At 41.8% G+C, this 13,339-nt stretch overlaps 1 protein-coding gene across 3 annotated transcripts in view; it reads left to right on the top strand.

Moving 5' to 3' along the window:
* GAREM1 (GRB2 associated regulator of MAPK1 subtype 1) overlaps window positions 1–13,339 on the top strand; it is a 207,427-nt gene that overhangs the window by 180,760 nt on the left and 13,328 nt on the right. For all 3 annotated transcript variants that reach the window (XM_016933497.3, XM_009433843.4, XM_063795576.1), the window contains one exon: window positions 1,955–3,127. In XM_016933497.3, the coding sequence (XP_016788986.2) occupies window positions 1,955–3,127 (1,173 nt within the window). The remainder of the gene's footprint in view (window positions 1–1,954; window positions 3,128–13,339) is intronic.

The following is a 13,339-nucleotide window of genomic DNA, read 5'->3' as shown; positions in this document are numbered from 1 at the left end:
TTTTATGAACTTAGTATATAATACTTTATATATTTTTAATTTATGATATAAAAGTATATAATATTAGTATACAGTAAAAGTGACACTGCAAATTAATGATGAAAGGGATGACTCTTTAGGAAGTGTACTCAACACTCAGTTAACTTACACACACACACACACACAAACCTACCTTAAATAAGCTACCAGAGTAAATACAGTTACATTCCCTGTTGGGCTAGTGGTTAGGATTCAAAAAAAAAAAAAAAAAATAGAGATACATAGCAAAGTATTAAAAGAAAACACTGGTAATTATACCAGCGTTTCTCAACCTCAGCACCACTGATATTTTTGCACTGGCTAATTCTTTGCTGTGGGGAGCTGTCCTGGGCATTATAGCATATTGAGCAGCTTCCCTGGCCTCTACCCACTAGATGCAAACAGCAGCTTCCCCAGTCATGGCAATCAAAGCTGTCTCCAAACATTGCCCCCTAGTGGGTATAGTCACCCCTGGTTCAGAATCATGAATCTATATCATCTCAGCTAGAAACATAGCACCCAAGAATGAAATCACAAAGGAAAATTTTGAAAATATTGACTACATTTAAAAAAAAACAACTTTAATAGTTAAGCTATAAAATTGCAATTCAAACAACAAATGGAAGAATACATAGCACAGATGACATTTTCATTTACATAAAAAGTAATCAGTAAGAGATCTAAATAATTAGATAAATACTGAAAAATGAATATACCAATAAATATATTTAAAATAAATTCAGCATGCATGCTTTACCTCTCATACTGGTAAACATGAAATAAACTTCAGTGTGAGTATAGGGAGACATAATTTCATAAAGTGATAAAAGTATAAATAAGTATAACATTGATGAAAACACAGTGGGCAGTGCATATTAGACCTTTCAAATATATGCATATTAGCCAGGTGTGGTGGCTCACACCTGTAGTCTCAGATACTTAGGAGGGTGAGGTGGGAGGATTCCTTAAGCTTGGGAGGTCAAGGCTGCAGTGAGCTGTGATCATGCCGCTGCACTCCAGCCTGAGCAGCAAGATCCTGTCTTCAAAACCAAGCAAAACAAAAAAAACAAATATATGCGTAGCTTTTGTCCCTGCAGTTTTTCTAGTACTTTATCCTAAGGAAATAATTGAGCTGTAAAAAAGTTCATTGCAGTACTATTTATAATTGCTAGACATTGGAAAAATCCATCTATATTTTTATTTTACAGTAAGGAACTAGTCAAATAATGCACATTCATACAAAATGGAATACATTAGGTTAGTATTACTATTGATGAAGGATATGCCCGGGGGAAATGGATACAGTTAGAAACTCAGGTAACAGAATTGTGTATATATGTATCTATTTGTATCTCTGAGATAGATGGATCAATTCTGTTTCTTTTTTCTATTTATATTTGACAGATTATCTTTAGTGATAAGATAGTATAGAAGTTCTTCATTTTTATATTTGTATTTTTAATATTTCTTCCAATTAAATAATGGATGTATAATTTTTTTAAAAATTGAGAAATACCACATTTTTAAGTTCTTTTTCTCAATTTCAAATTTTAAAAATGTAATAAAATTTTAAAAAGTAAAAAATTAAAATTTAAATAATAAAAAACAAGGAATTTTCTACATCAGCATTCATGAGAACATTTATAACTGCAAAAGAAAAAATGACAATATCCCTGTTAGTATCCATATGATAGATTACTCTGCATATATAGAGAAAAGAGATGTTTATAAGATTCTAAACTAATATCATCTTGAACAAATAGTAGTTATTGTTAATCACGTAAGTATAATAAAAGAAATGAGGTGTCTAAATTTAGTATTATAGAAAAGTGCAGCATTTTCCTCTGTGTGTGAATTTGTGTGTGTCTTAATAGGAAGTTCTTTGCGTGAATAGATCAAAGGAAATGAACGTAAAATGTGATTTATTATATTGTAGGTTGCTTCAGGTGAATGCAATGAAGACACTGAAGTTTACAACATCACCCTGTGTACTGGGGATGAACTCACTCTAATGGGGCAGGCAGAAATCCTTTATGCAAAGACATTCAAGGAAAAGTCACGACTCAACACAATCTTCAAAAAGATTGGGAAGCTCAATTCCATCAGCAAGCTGGGAAAAGGCAAAATGCCGTGCCTTATTTGTATGAATCACCGGACCAACGAAAGCATTAGCCTTCCATTCCAGTGCAAGGGCAGATTTAGCACCCGAAGTCCCCTGGAACTTCAGATGCAAGAGGGCGAACACACCATCCGCAACATTGTGGAGAAAACCAGGCTTCCTGTGAATGTGACTGTGCCAAGCCCTCCACCGAGAAACCCATACGACCTCCACTTCATCCGTGAGGGGCACCGCTATAAGTTTGTGAACATCCAGACCAAGACGGTGGTGGTTTGCTGTGTGCTGCGGAACAACAAGATCCTCCCCATGCACTTTCCTTTGCACTTGACTGTCCCCAAGTTCAGCCTCCCAGAACACCTGGTGAAGGGAGAGGGCTGGCCCGAAACCCTGGTCCATCACTGGCTAGGTATCTGCCAAGAACAGTTCGACATCGATGAGTATTCACGGGCTGTCCGTGATGTGAAAACTGACTGGAATGAGGACTGCAAGAGCCCCAAGAAGGGCCGGTGCTCTGGCCACAACCACGTGCCCAATTCGCTCAGCTACGCCCGCGATGAGCTCACCCAGTCCTTCCACCGACTTTCGGTCTGTGTGTATGGCAACAATCTCCATGGCAACAGTGAGGTGAACCTTCATGGTTGCAGGGACCTGGGGGGAGATTGGGCTCCCTTTCCTCATGACATCCTGCCCTATCAGGACTCTGGAGATAGTGGGAGCGACTACCTTTTCCCAGAAGCTAGTGAAGAATCAGCAGGCATCCCGGGAAAGTCAGAACTTCCCTACGAAGAGCTGTGGCTGGAAGAAGGCAAGCCCAGCCATCAGCCTCTCACTCGCTCTCTGAGTGAGAAGAACAGATGTGATCAGTTTAGAGGTTCTGTCCGATCCAAATGTGCGACTTCTCCTCTTCCCATCCCTGGGACTCTGGGAGCAGCAATGAAGTCTTCAGATACTGCCCTACCTCCACCTCCAGTGCCTCCCAAATCTGAAGCCGTAAGTCATTTCTGTTTTTGAATGCGATGCCAGTCTTTCTGTCTCTCTGCTCAGTCATCCACTAATTTATTTTCTTAAAACTCCCCAACTGAAGATTATCAGAGTGAGCAAATTTGTTTAGTTTGGAGTGAGATACACATGCTAGCTTGATTATTTTGACCATTAGGAATTAGAGTTTTACTCTATGTCTGATGAGAACCTCTTGGAGAGTTTTTAACAGGAGAGTTTTAAACATGACTTTTGCTGCTGCCCGGAGAATGGATAATAGGGAGGAGAGAGTAGAAGGTGGGAAGCAGAGAAGAGGTGACTGCATTAAGGTAGGTGCGAGGTGGTAAGGCCCTAAACCGTGGCAGCTGGTAGTGGCTGGCAGAGAGAGACGGCTGCTTCAGACTGTTTCATAGGTAAACCCAACAATATTTACTTGTGAGTTGGATGTCAGACATGAAGGAAAGAGAGCAATCAAAGAAAACTCCTAGATTTTTAGCCTGGGCAACAGAATGGATATTAGTGTCATTTACTGTGATGGGGAAGACTGAAGGAGGAGTAAATTTATTTGGTGGTGGGAGGGGAAGCAGAGGAAAATCAAGAGGCAGTAGCCTCACTTATAACTCTTTCCTATATCCCTGAAGTTACATTGAGATCAAAGCATAGTGGATGTGCTAATGTATTATATACACACACACACACATACACACACACACACTCCAGAACCAGGTGCCAGGGTAGTTCTATTTAACACCTTAAACATAACTTATTCAGAGCTTGATTTTAATGTAAAACTAAAATTTTGGTACAGTTCTGTTTAGAACAAGAGAAAGGGCCCTCTATTTTGACCATGTTCTTCAATTGCCAGCCACTCTGAACCTTTGCTACTCATTTTTGATCACTGAATTTCATTATCCCTGAGGGAGAAAGGGCTAGAGGTATTAAGTGTAATTCTATTTATTTATTTGACAATATCTATTACAGTGGCTTTCTTTTTTCTACCTGTAGAAGAATCCTTTTTAAAAGAATTACATGAATCCCAATATATAGAAGAGTTCAAATCAAAACCTACCTGACCAAAGCACAGATTGTGGGGAAGGGGTCTTCCTTGGGTCCCTGCCCACTCTTTGCCCCTACCGGGTGATCTTAGGATACCTTTCTGGAACACTGGGGCTGTGCAGAACCGGGTTTTTAAAAACTATGGAATTACTAGGCTAGATGCTAGAAATACAATCATCAAGAAAACCTGGACTCTAGCCCCTCGTACGTCTCAGTTTTACAGGGAAGGTAGCAGATGAAAAGCAATGACTGTTAATACAAGTTAAAAGGTGATAAACAATAGGAAAACGAGAGAGAGATAATGTGTGGAGAATTCAGAAGAGACAGAGAAACTTCTAGTCGCGGGATGAATGAGAGGAGCCTCCATGGAGATTATGACATTTTAAATGCGTTTAGAAAATGTACCTGAATTGGAAGAGTAGAGAGATGAGAAAGAAGGACATTCCAGACAGAGCAGCATGAGCAACGAGCTGGAAGCTGGGGCAGCTTTAAGCATGTAAGAGGGAAAACAAGGAGTTCTGTGGGGCAGTTGAATAGGGCTGGATAGGGTGCAGGAAGGCCAGTGGTGGCTGAAAGGCTGGTGCCAGGGCATGGACAGCCCTGGGTGTCAGGCAGCAGTTTGTGCCAGGCTCCATGCTTAGCTGTCCATAAAGAGTCCTCATTGCTGCAAAGCTTTCCTGAGAGAGGACCCACCTCTGGCCCTCTGTTGCAGGGCTTGAGAGCTCCCCAGCAGCTACAGGTCTGGACTTGCCCTTGCTCCTTACAGGATCCTCTGGGGACCATCAGGCACAAGCCCAGAGATCCCTGTATTCACTAAGTATCATGGACTATTTGGGGAACTTAATGGTGGAGCCGGGGTCCTTGGCCCTTGTGTTTATGTCAGCAATTCCCTAAGAATGTTCATCAAAAGCCGGGTAAAAAGTAAGGGGGCGGGCCGGGCGCAGTGGCTCACACCTGTAATCCCAGCACTTTGGGAGGCCGAGGTGGGTGGATCATGAGGTCAGGAGATCGAGACCATCCTGGCTAACACGGTGAAACCCTGTCTCTACTAAAAATACAACAAATTAGCCGGGCGTGGTGGCGGGCGCCTGTAGTCCCAGCTACTCAGGAGGCTGACGCAGGAGAATGGCATGAACCCAGGAGGTGGAGCTTGCAGTGAGCCGAGATCCCGCCACTGCACTCCAGCCTGGGCGACAGAGCAAGACTCTGTCTCAAAAAAAAAAAAAAAAAAAAAAAGTAAGGGGGCACCCCTCCAAACAAGTACTCCTGGAACTTGAGGGATGTCTTAATTCAGCTATGTGTTTCATGTTACTTGAAGGTTGGGGCTCTGACCTTCAATAGAAACATGACTGCATGAGCTTTTCCTGTTGAACTTAGGTCCTACCTGGCACACAGTGGGGACTCATGTTTGCTGATTGACTTACAGACTCATCCGAGATGGTCCCACCCAGGGTCATTTATGTAACCAAGTCTAGAGGTAGGAAACTAGCATCACTTGTTTTTTCTGTGGCTAATGAAAGATGAGTAAGAACATAAATATTAAGAGGTCCAACTTTGCCCTTGGTACTAAAAAAGAAATGCTAAATTTGAAACTAAAAGCAAATCTCACAGAAGAAAAAAAAATTTGGCCTCCAGTCTAAGCTGTAACTTCTTATGACATAAGAGAATCTTTTCAGAGCGTGTCCAGTGTTTGTAGATTGCTATAAACCTAAAGATTTTTTATAAACACCTGAAATCATTTAATTTGGTTTTTTAAAAAAATTTAGGCATTTCAAATGAAGTCATATTTTTTATTGGTTCTGTGGCCATGAAATGAATTTTCCATTTTTAGGATGTGCGTGGGATCCAGAGAACATCATAGTTGTTAGATGTGGCTTCAGCTTGTAATTTTCAAAAGGGAACTTTAATGGGGCATAAATTTAAGTGCTCCCACAGAATTAAGTAAAAGTTATTTGGATAGTTCCGGTGGAATGAGTCTTGGGAGAGAGATGTGCCATGTGTCCAGCCAACTATCCTACCCAGTAATTAAAGATGTTGGCTTCCCTTGAAAGTTCACCAGCTAGATATTAGCTGGGAAGGTGACATCTCTCACCAGGTCCTTAGAAATAGAAGGTGCCATGGCAGTCAAAGAAAGGGTGTCTTCCTCCCAAGTTGTGCTGCAGCTCTGGCATCCTCCGGGCTCTGCTCATCAGCCCTTTTCTGTTTGTATCTTAAACAGGGAAACTACATCGTCAGCCAACCAGAAAATCCTTGGGGGCAGAGTCATCCGTTTAATCCCATTCATGTATTTTGTTAATATATCTTGTATATTAACTTGCATTTGATGCTCTAGTCCTCTTGTATCTTTGTATTTGATGCTCTAGAATTGTATGCTCTAGTCCTCTTATCTCTTTGTAAAGATTGTTTAATAATTTTTTATGCTTTTTTTGTTTTGTTTTTTTTGAGACAGAGTCTCGCTCTGTTGCCCAGGCAGGAGTGCAGTGCACGATCTTGGCTCACTGCAACCTCCGTCTCCCGGGTTCAAGTGATTCTCATGCCTCAGTCTCCCGAGAAGCTGGGATTACAGGCATGCGCTACCACATCTGGCTAATTTTTTTGTATTTTTAGTAGAGATGGGGTTTCACCATGTTGGCCAGGCTGGTCTTGAGCTCCTGACCTCAAGTGATCCACCCACCTCTGCCTCCCAAAGTGCTGGGGTTACAGGCATGAGCCTCTGCGCCCAGCCATGTTTAATAATTTTTTAAACAAAACACTGACACTAACCTCTCTGGAATATGAGAGGCCGTTCTCTTCCTAACGGGAATGTCCCAGGGAAAAGTAAACAGTTCCTGGTTCAAGAAATAGACAAGATGCAACCCCTAGAACTGTTGCAGCTGAGCCCAACTGAGGGAGCATGCCCAGTCTGGCATTTTCCCTTTTTAAAATTTTGCAAGGTGCCCCCAGATCAGAATGACCTGACAGTCCCTCTTAAGTGGATTATCCTTATTGATCCATGTGTTTATTCTAAACATATCCTCTATTTTATAATATTGCAGGCCTCTATTCATCAGTTAGATTCTCTGGTTATTGGCTGATATGTAAAATATTTACCCAGATGTACTCTACAAAAGGCAATCTTCAAGAGCAATCTTCTTTTCCCCCTCTTTAGAAAATGCCATTTTGGAGAGCAATGCTGGGAAGACTTTATATTGCACAAAATTCTATAAATAGATCATTTGACTTCCAGTCTGTTCTCATCTATTCAATGAGTTACAAATGGTTATCAAAACTGCAGGGTTAGCCTGGCACGGTGGCTCACACCTGTAATCCCAGCACTTTGGGAAGCCGAGGTGGGCAGATCACTTGAGCTCAGGAGTTCAAGACCAGTTGGCCAACAGTGAGCTGAGATCGTGCCACTATACTCCAGCCTGGGTGACAGAGCAAGACTCAGTCTCAGAAAAACAAACAAACAAACAAAAACCCTGCAGGTTCACAGCTCTTCTAAAACCATTTGTGTGGCAGTGTCCTATCTGGGGACCCCAGCACCCAGTGATCAGTGTTCTCCATCTGTCTTCTTTTTTTTTTTTTTTTTTTTTAGACAGAGTCTAACTCTGTCACCAGGCTGGAGTGCAGTGGTGCGATCTCAGCTCACTGCAACCTCCACCTCCTGGGTTCAAGCGATTCCCCTGCCTCAGCCTCCCAATGAGCTGGGACTACAGGCTCACGCCACCACGCCTGGCTAAGTTTTTTTAAATTTTATTTTGGTAGAGATGGGGTTTCACCATGTTGGCCAGGATGGTCTTTTTCATGCGCGTCTGTGTGAAGAGACCACCAAACAGGCTTTGTGTGAGCAACATGGCTGTTTATTTCACCTGGGTGCAGGCGGGCTGAATCCGAAAAGAGAGTCAGCGAAGGGAGATAGGGGTGGGGCCGTTTTATAGGATTTGGGAAGGTAATGGAAAATTACAGTCAAAGGGGGTTGTCCTCTGGCGGGCAGGAGTGGGGGGTCGCAAGGTGCTCAGTGGGGGTGCTTTTTGAGCCAGGATGAGCTAGGAAAAGGACTTTCACCAGGTAATGTCATCAGTTAAGGCAAGGACCGGCCATTTACACTTCTTTTGTGGTGGAATGTCATCAGTTAAGGTGGGGCAGGGCATTTTCACTTCTTTTGTGATTCTTCAGTTACTTCAGGCCATCTGGGCATATACGTGCAAGTCACAGGGGATGCGATGGCTTGGCTTGTGCTCAGAGGGCTGACAGTCTTGATCTCCTGACCTCATGATCCACCTGCCTCAGCCTCCCAAAGTGCTGGGATTACAGGCATGAGCCACCGTGCCCGGCCTCCATCTGCCTTTAAGAACAGAAAAAAACACATTCCCTCATGGATAGTGGTTGATATTATAGCAATTCCTGGTAAAAGGAAAATGATAAAAGGAGCTCTTTTGTGAACCACTGGTTTCAACTAAATTTTACTGCAGTGTTGATGAATTTGTGAACCTTTGTGTTAGACAGGGTTGCCCCACAGCTTGTGAGAAACAGAGTTTAGGGACTAAGTTTTAAGATGGGTTGGTAACATGCATTCATTGTTAGAAGGCCGGAAGTTCATCATAAAGTTTCTTTAATGAAGCACACTGTGTTGTTGGTGTTTGAGAAAAATGGGACTTAAAGAGTAAATTTAATGCCAGATTGATGGGCCTAGCCTAGTAGGTGCTTGAAAAAAACTGATTTAACTATAGAGAAGTCAGTTGGGCCATCTGAATCTGCCTCAGACAGGCAGAACACTCACTATGTGATAGATAATTAGAGGCGTGCAGCATTGCATCTGAGAGCTGCACATCGATTTCAATCCTCACGCTACCACTTTGTAGCTTCATACCTTGCACAAAATATTTAACCTCCCTGAGTCAGTTCCTGTGGGGATAATAACATCTTCACTGCATTTTTGTACTGTGCGAAGAACTTGGCACTTCTCCCTGGCACTCGGTAAACATTTAAAATAAATAGTAGCAATAATTTAATATAGGATGGATTCCAGTTTAGAGTCAGGTAGACAGTCACTGTTTAGAGGTTTTTTCCCACTGTCTTTCCTTGACTAAGGGATGGAGAGAAGAAGTCACACTTTCCAGGTACATAAGTCCCCTCCAAAGAGTCAGAAGGTGGGCGGGAGTGGACATATCCACCCCCACAGCAGATAGGCAGAGCCAGCTACCACGGGGGTCAGTCAGCCTCCCATTCCAGAAGTGGGTGTGCTAGTTCATTCTGCTGGGTTTCTAAGATATTACAAAAACACACAATTGGTTTTAAAAATAGCAAAACATTCTTTTAATCTGACTTTTAAAACTTCTACTTGGTAAGATAGGTACTATGTTTTAGTTACCTAACTGTGGAATCATCACAAACTTTGTAATCATCATATGCCCCCAAAAAGAGCTCCAGAAATGCTTGGCACCCGGTGGATCCCAATAGCATAATCTTTTAGTGGCAGAGTCGGGGGTTTTGAAGAACTAGAGTGCCTGTGAAAAAGCCACATGAGGCTCTAAGGCTGTGAACAAGTGTCAAGAAATTGGTATTCCCGGGCAAACCAACACAGAAATATCAAAGGTGAGAAGTGGCCTTGGATAACTGACTCCCTTCCTCGGGCTTGGCCAGGCCAGCTCCTGGTGCTGCCAGATCTCATTACTTTGGATATGCCCAGCCTACAGAATTAGGGGCCTCACGTGACTACCCAAGTTAAGAAAGTGCCATAAAATATGTTTGTTGATAATAAGCTGTGGAAAGTAGCTAAGAATTGATTCTACTCTGCATTTTTATTTTATTTTGTCTTTGGGCTTTTTCTCTCTGTAAAATATTAATATTAGAAAAGGTATTGACAGATTTTCTTAAATCTGATGTATTAATATTTAAGCTTAGTGATTATTTACTTTTCAAAATAACTGCTCTACAAAAAGATATACTCAGGATTCCACTAGTTAATGAGGTTTCGTAGGGCATTTGACATTTAATTAATTTTAATTACAAGCTTTGAGGAGTACTTTGTAAGCAAGCCATACTTAAGTTCCCATTTGTTAATTGAAATAAGGACTAAATTATTATTGTGTTTTGATAACTTTGAAACTAATTGCCATTCTGTTTCATGTAGGTTCTTTTTAAATGAAAGCTTCTAGGCCAAGATTTGTTTTTTTCTTCTTCTGGGTCCATTGAAAATCTTAATGATTAGAATGATAATAAGGATATAATATTCAATTGCCACAGTCCCCAACCTTTTTGGCACCAGGGACCAGTTTCATGGAAGACAATTTTTCCACGGACCTGGGGTTGGGGGAGGGAGTGGTTTCGGGATGACTCAAGTGTATTGCATTTATTGTACACTTTATTTCTATTATTATTACATTGTAATATATAATGAAATAATTATACAACTCACCATAATGTAGAATCAGTGGGAGCCCTGAGCTTGTTTTCCTGCAACTGGATGGTCCTATCTGGGGGTGATGGGAGACAGTGACAGATCATCAGGCATTAGATTCTCATAAGGAACACGCAACCTAGATTCTCATAAGGAACGTGCAAAGATCCCTCACATGCGCAGTTCACAATAGGGTTCATGCTCCTATGAGAATCTAATGCCGCCACTGATCTCACAGGAGCTGGAGCTCGGGCAGTAATCCGAGGGATGGAGAGCAGCTGTAAATACAGATGAAGCTTCACTGGCTCACTTGCCAGCTGCTCGCCTCCTGCTGTGCAGCCTGGTTCCTGTCAGGCTACAGACCAGTATCAGTCCATATCCCAAAAGTTGGGGACCCTGTTCTATTGGATAAGTCTTGTTCCAAACCTGTACAATTAGGTATGTACCATTTGTATAAAATCACATTAATAGGAAGGTTATACACTACTTAAGTATATTTATCACGTACACTCCTTGCTCAGGAAAGATCTTTATTCTACTCCTCAATGGCATATACTTTCTGAGTCCATGAAAGCACCCTAAATGTTAAACAAGTACATCTTTTCAGAACCACTTGCCCCTCCTGCCACTGAGTAAGTGGCTGCCCGCTCCTTCCCCTGGGCCTCCCTTGCCTGAGGCTGGAATATTGGAGACCATTTCTGAGAAAGGTCTGTCTTAGGTCCTTATCATCAATGTATAAAAATGGAAAAAAGAAGCTCACACATCTAAGAATCAGGATTTTGACTGTAAATCACATTTGCCCTTGTGTAATTAATCAAATAGAGGTTCATTTATTGTACTTTGTCATTATAAAACTTTAATTTCTGTTTGACTGAAAATATCCACTGATGGTTATGCGACAGGGTTATGAACTCTGTATAAAAGCCTCTTTATAAATAAGGTTTCTTAACGGCTGTAATGATTTTGTTATCTGGGAGTGTGGGAAGAAATGTAAAATACAGGGCAGAGGGCAGTCAGTGAAGGCAAAGTTACAAAGTTCAAGGAAGCATGGTTACAAAACTCCTTTCTTTGGGTTGCTGACATTGTCCTGCATTTGGCTTTTTAGGGAAGAAAATGCACAAGAAAGGTGAATCTCATTTTAAATCAAGCTCCCCTACAGTGTTCTTAATCATTGTCAATATGGAAACAAAACGATCCTTACACCACCTAAGTATGCCAAAATCTCCTTATTGATTGTCCACAATTCCAAACAATATGATCTTTGAGACAGGAGGTATACTGTCTCCCCCATGCCCCTGCCAGGCATGTGACAGTTGATTCTAGAAGGTTAACTCAGGAAATATATGGCCCTGTCAGCAGATGTCCCTAGATCCATCATCTTGTATGTAAGAGTTGAGCACCCACCACTGCTCTGAAATTGATTTTTTTCCCAAAAAGCTATCTGAAAACTGCTAAGACCATGCCTTAGTTAACTGTCCTTTTACGTTTCTTAAGCTCTTTGGTCCTGTTAGTGACTGCATGTGAAAGTTGTGTTTCCTCCACAGAACAGAGGAGTCAGAAGTTGTGAAAAACAAAGGCTTTCCAAGAAATGCTGTTGTACCAAAAAGCCCCCAGTCTTAGACATATTGTTTCATAAACCCCTAGGAAGTATCAGAGAAAGAGGTGTAACAGGAGAAAGAAATTATTTCATAGATACTATGTAGAAAACACTCCAATTGTATGTATGTTTCAGTTTTTGTCCTCCAAAGATCTACATGTAACTCTGCTTTCCACTCATGCAATGATGAGCTTCCTACTGTTAACAAATTCTCGTGCATTATTTTCAACATGTTGCAATTTAGAGGAGACAAATTACTGATCCTTGACCTGTGCTCAATTCCCTCCCAACTAAGCAAGAGTTAGAACTGTAAGGAGAGAAGGGAAAAGAAGGTTAAATGTCTATTCCAGGACTCAGGAAATGACGTTAAGCTCCCTGGGCAGTATTCTGACAGTAAAGAAAATAGTTCCATTTTATGATGTGTTTGATTTGGACCATAGATTGGAGTTGCACTTGACTTTGTTGACCACCTCCACTTAGAAACATGAAGCTTTCCAAAGCGTTTGTTCTATTAGTGTGTTTCATCTTTGCTTTCACTGTTAAGATGATATGCTACCATTAATTTATTTTTCTAGCTTTATGTGGCCAGTGATGGCATGACAGAGGCAGGGAGCAATGGAAAAATGGTCTCCCCTTTATCTTCTTAAATTAAAGGTGAGCACGGGGTCCCAGGCATCAGTGTACAGTTGACCTCCAGCTTACATGCATGCATATACGTACCCAGGCACATTTTTTCAAGTTTCTTTAAAGTTTTTTTTAAAAAGGCATGCCTTCTTCAAACCAGTATCCTTTTGTAACAACTGCCTCACTCCTTTCTTTCCAGACAATTCCTGAGAAGAGTGGTCTGCCCTCACGAACACCACTCTTACCTCCTGTCTAACTTTGACTCACTGGAGTCTGGCTCTGCCCCCTCACTTGACTCACGCCTCATTTGCTAAGATCACCAGTGACTTGCTAGCTGTCACATAAGGGGAACCTCTTCCAGCCTCTTTCCTGACTTCCTGACATCTCTCCATCTTTGCACTGTTGTTCCCCTGCAGCTCTCCCTCCCTTGGCTTCCTTGATGCCATTCAGGCATGATTCTGCTCTGTGAGCACTAAAGTGTAGTTACCTGTTTTTCCCCTCCTGTCTTCTCTTCTGCCCATCCTTTGGGGGTTCAGCCTTCTTCACTTCTCATCTGGGATCTCAG

This window comes from Pan troglodytes, chromosome 17, assembly GCF_028858775.2.
Source record: "Pan troglodytes isolate AG18354 chromosome 17, NHGRI_mPanTro3-v2.0_pri, whole genome shotgun sequence".
NCBI lineage: Eukaryota > Metazoa > Chordata > Mammalia > Primates > Hominidae > Pan > Pan troglodytes.
The sequence above is the reverse complement of the archived record's forward strand: the minus strand, read 5'-3'. Positions and strand labels throughout refer to the sequence as shown.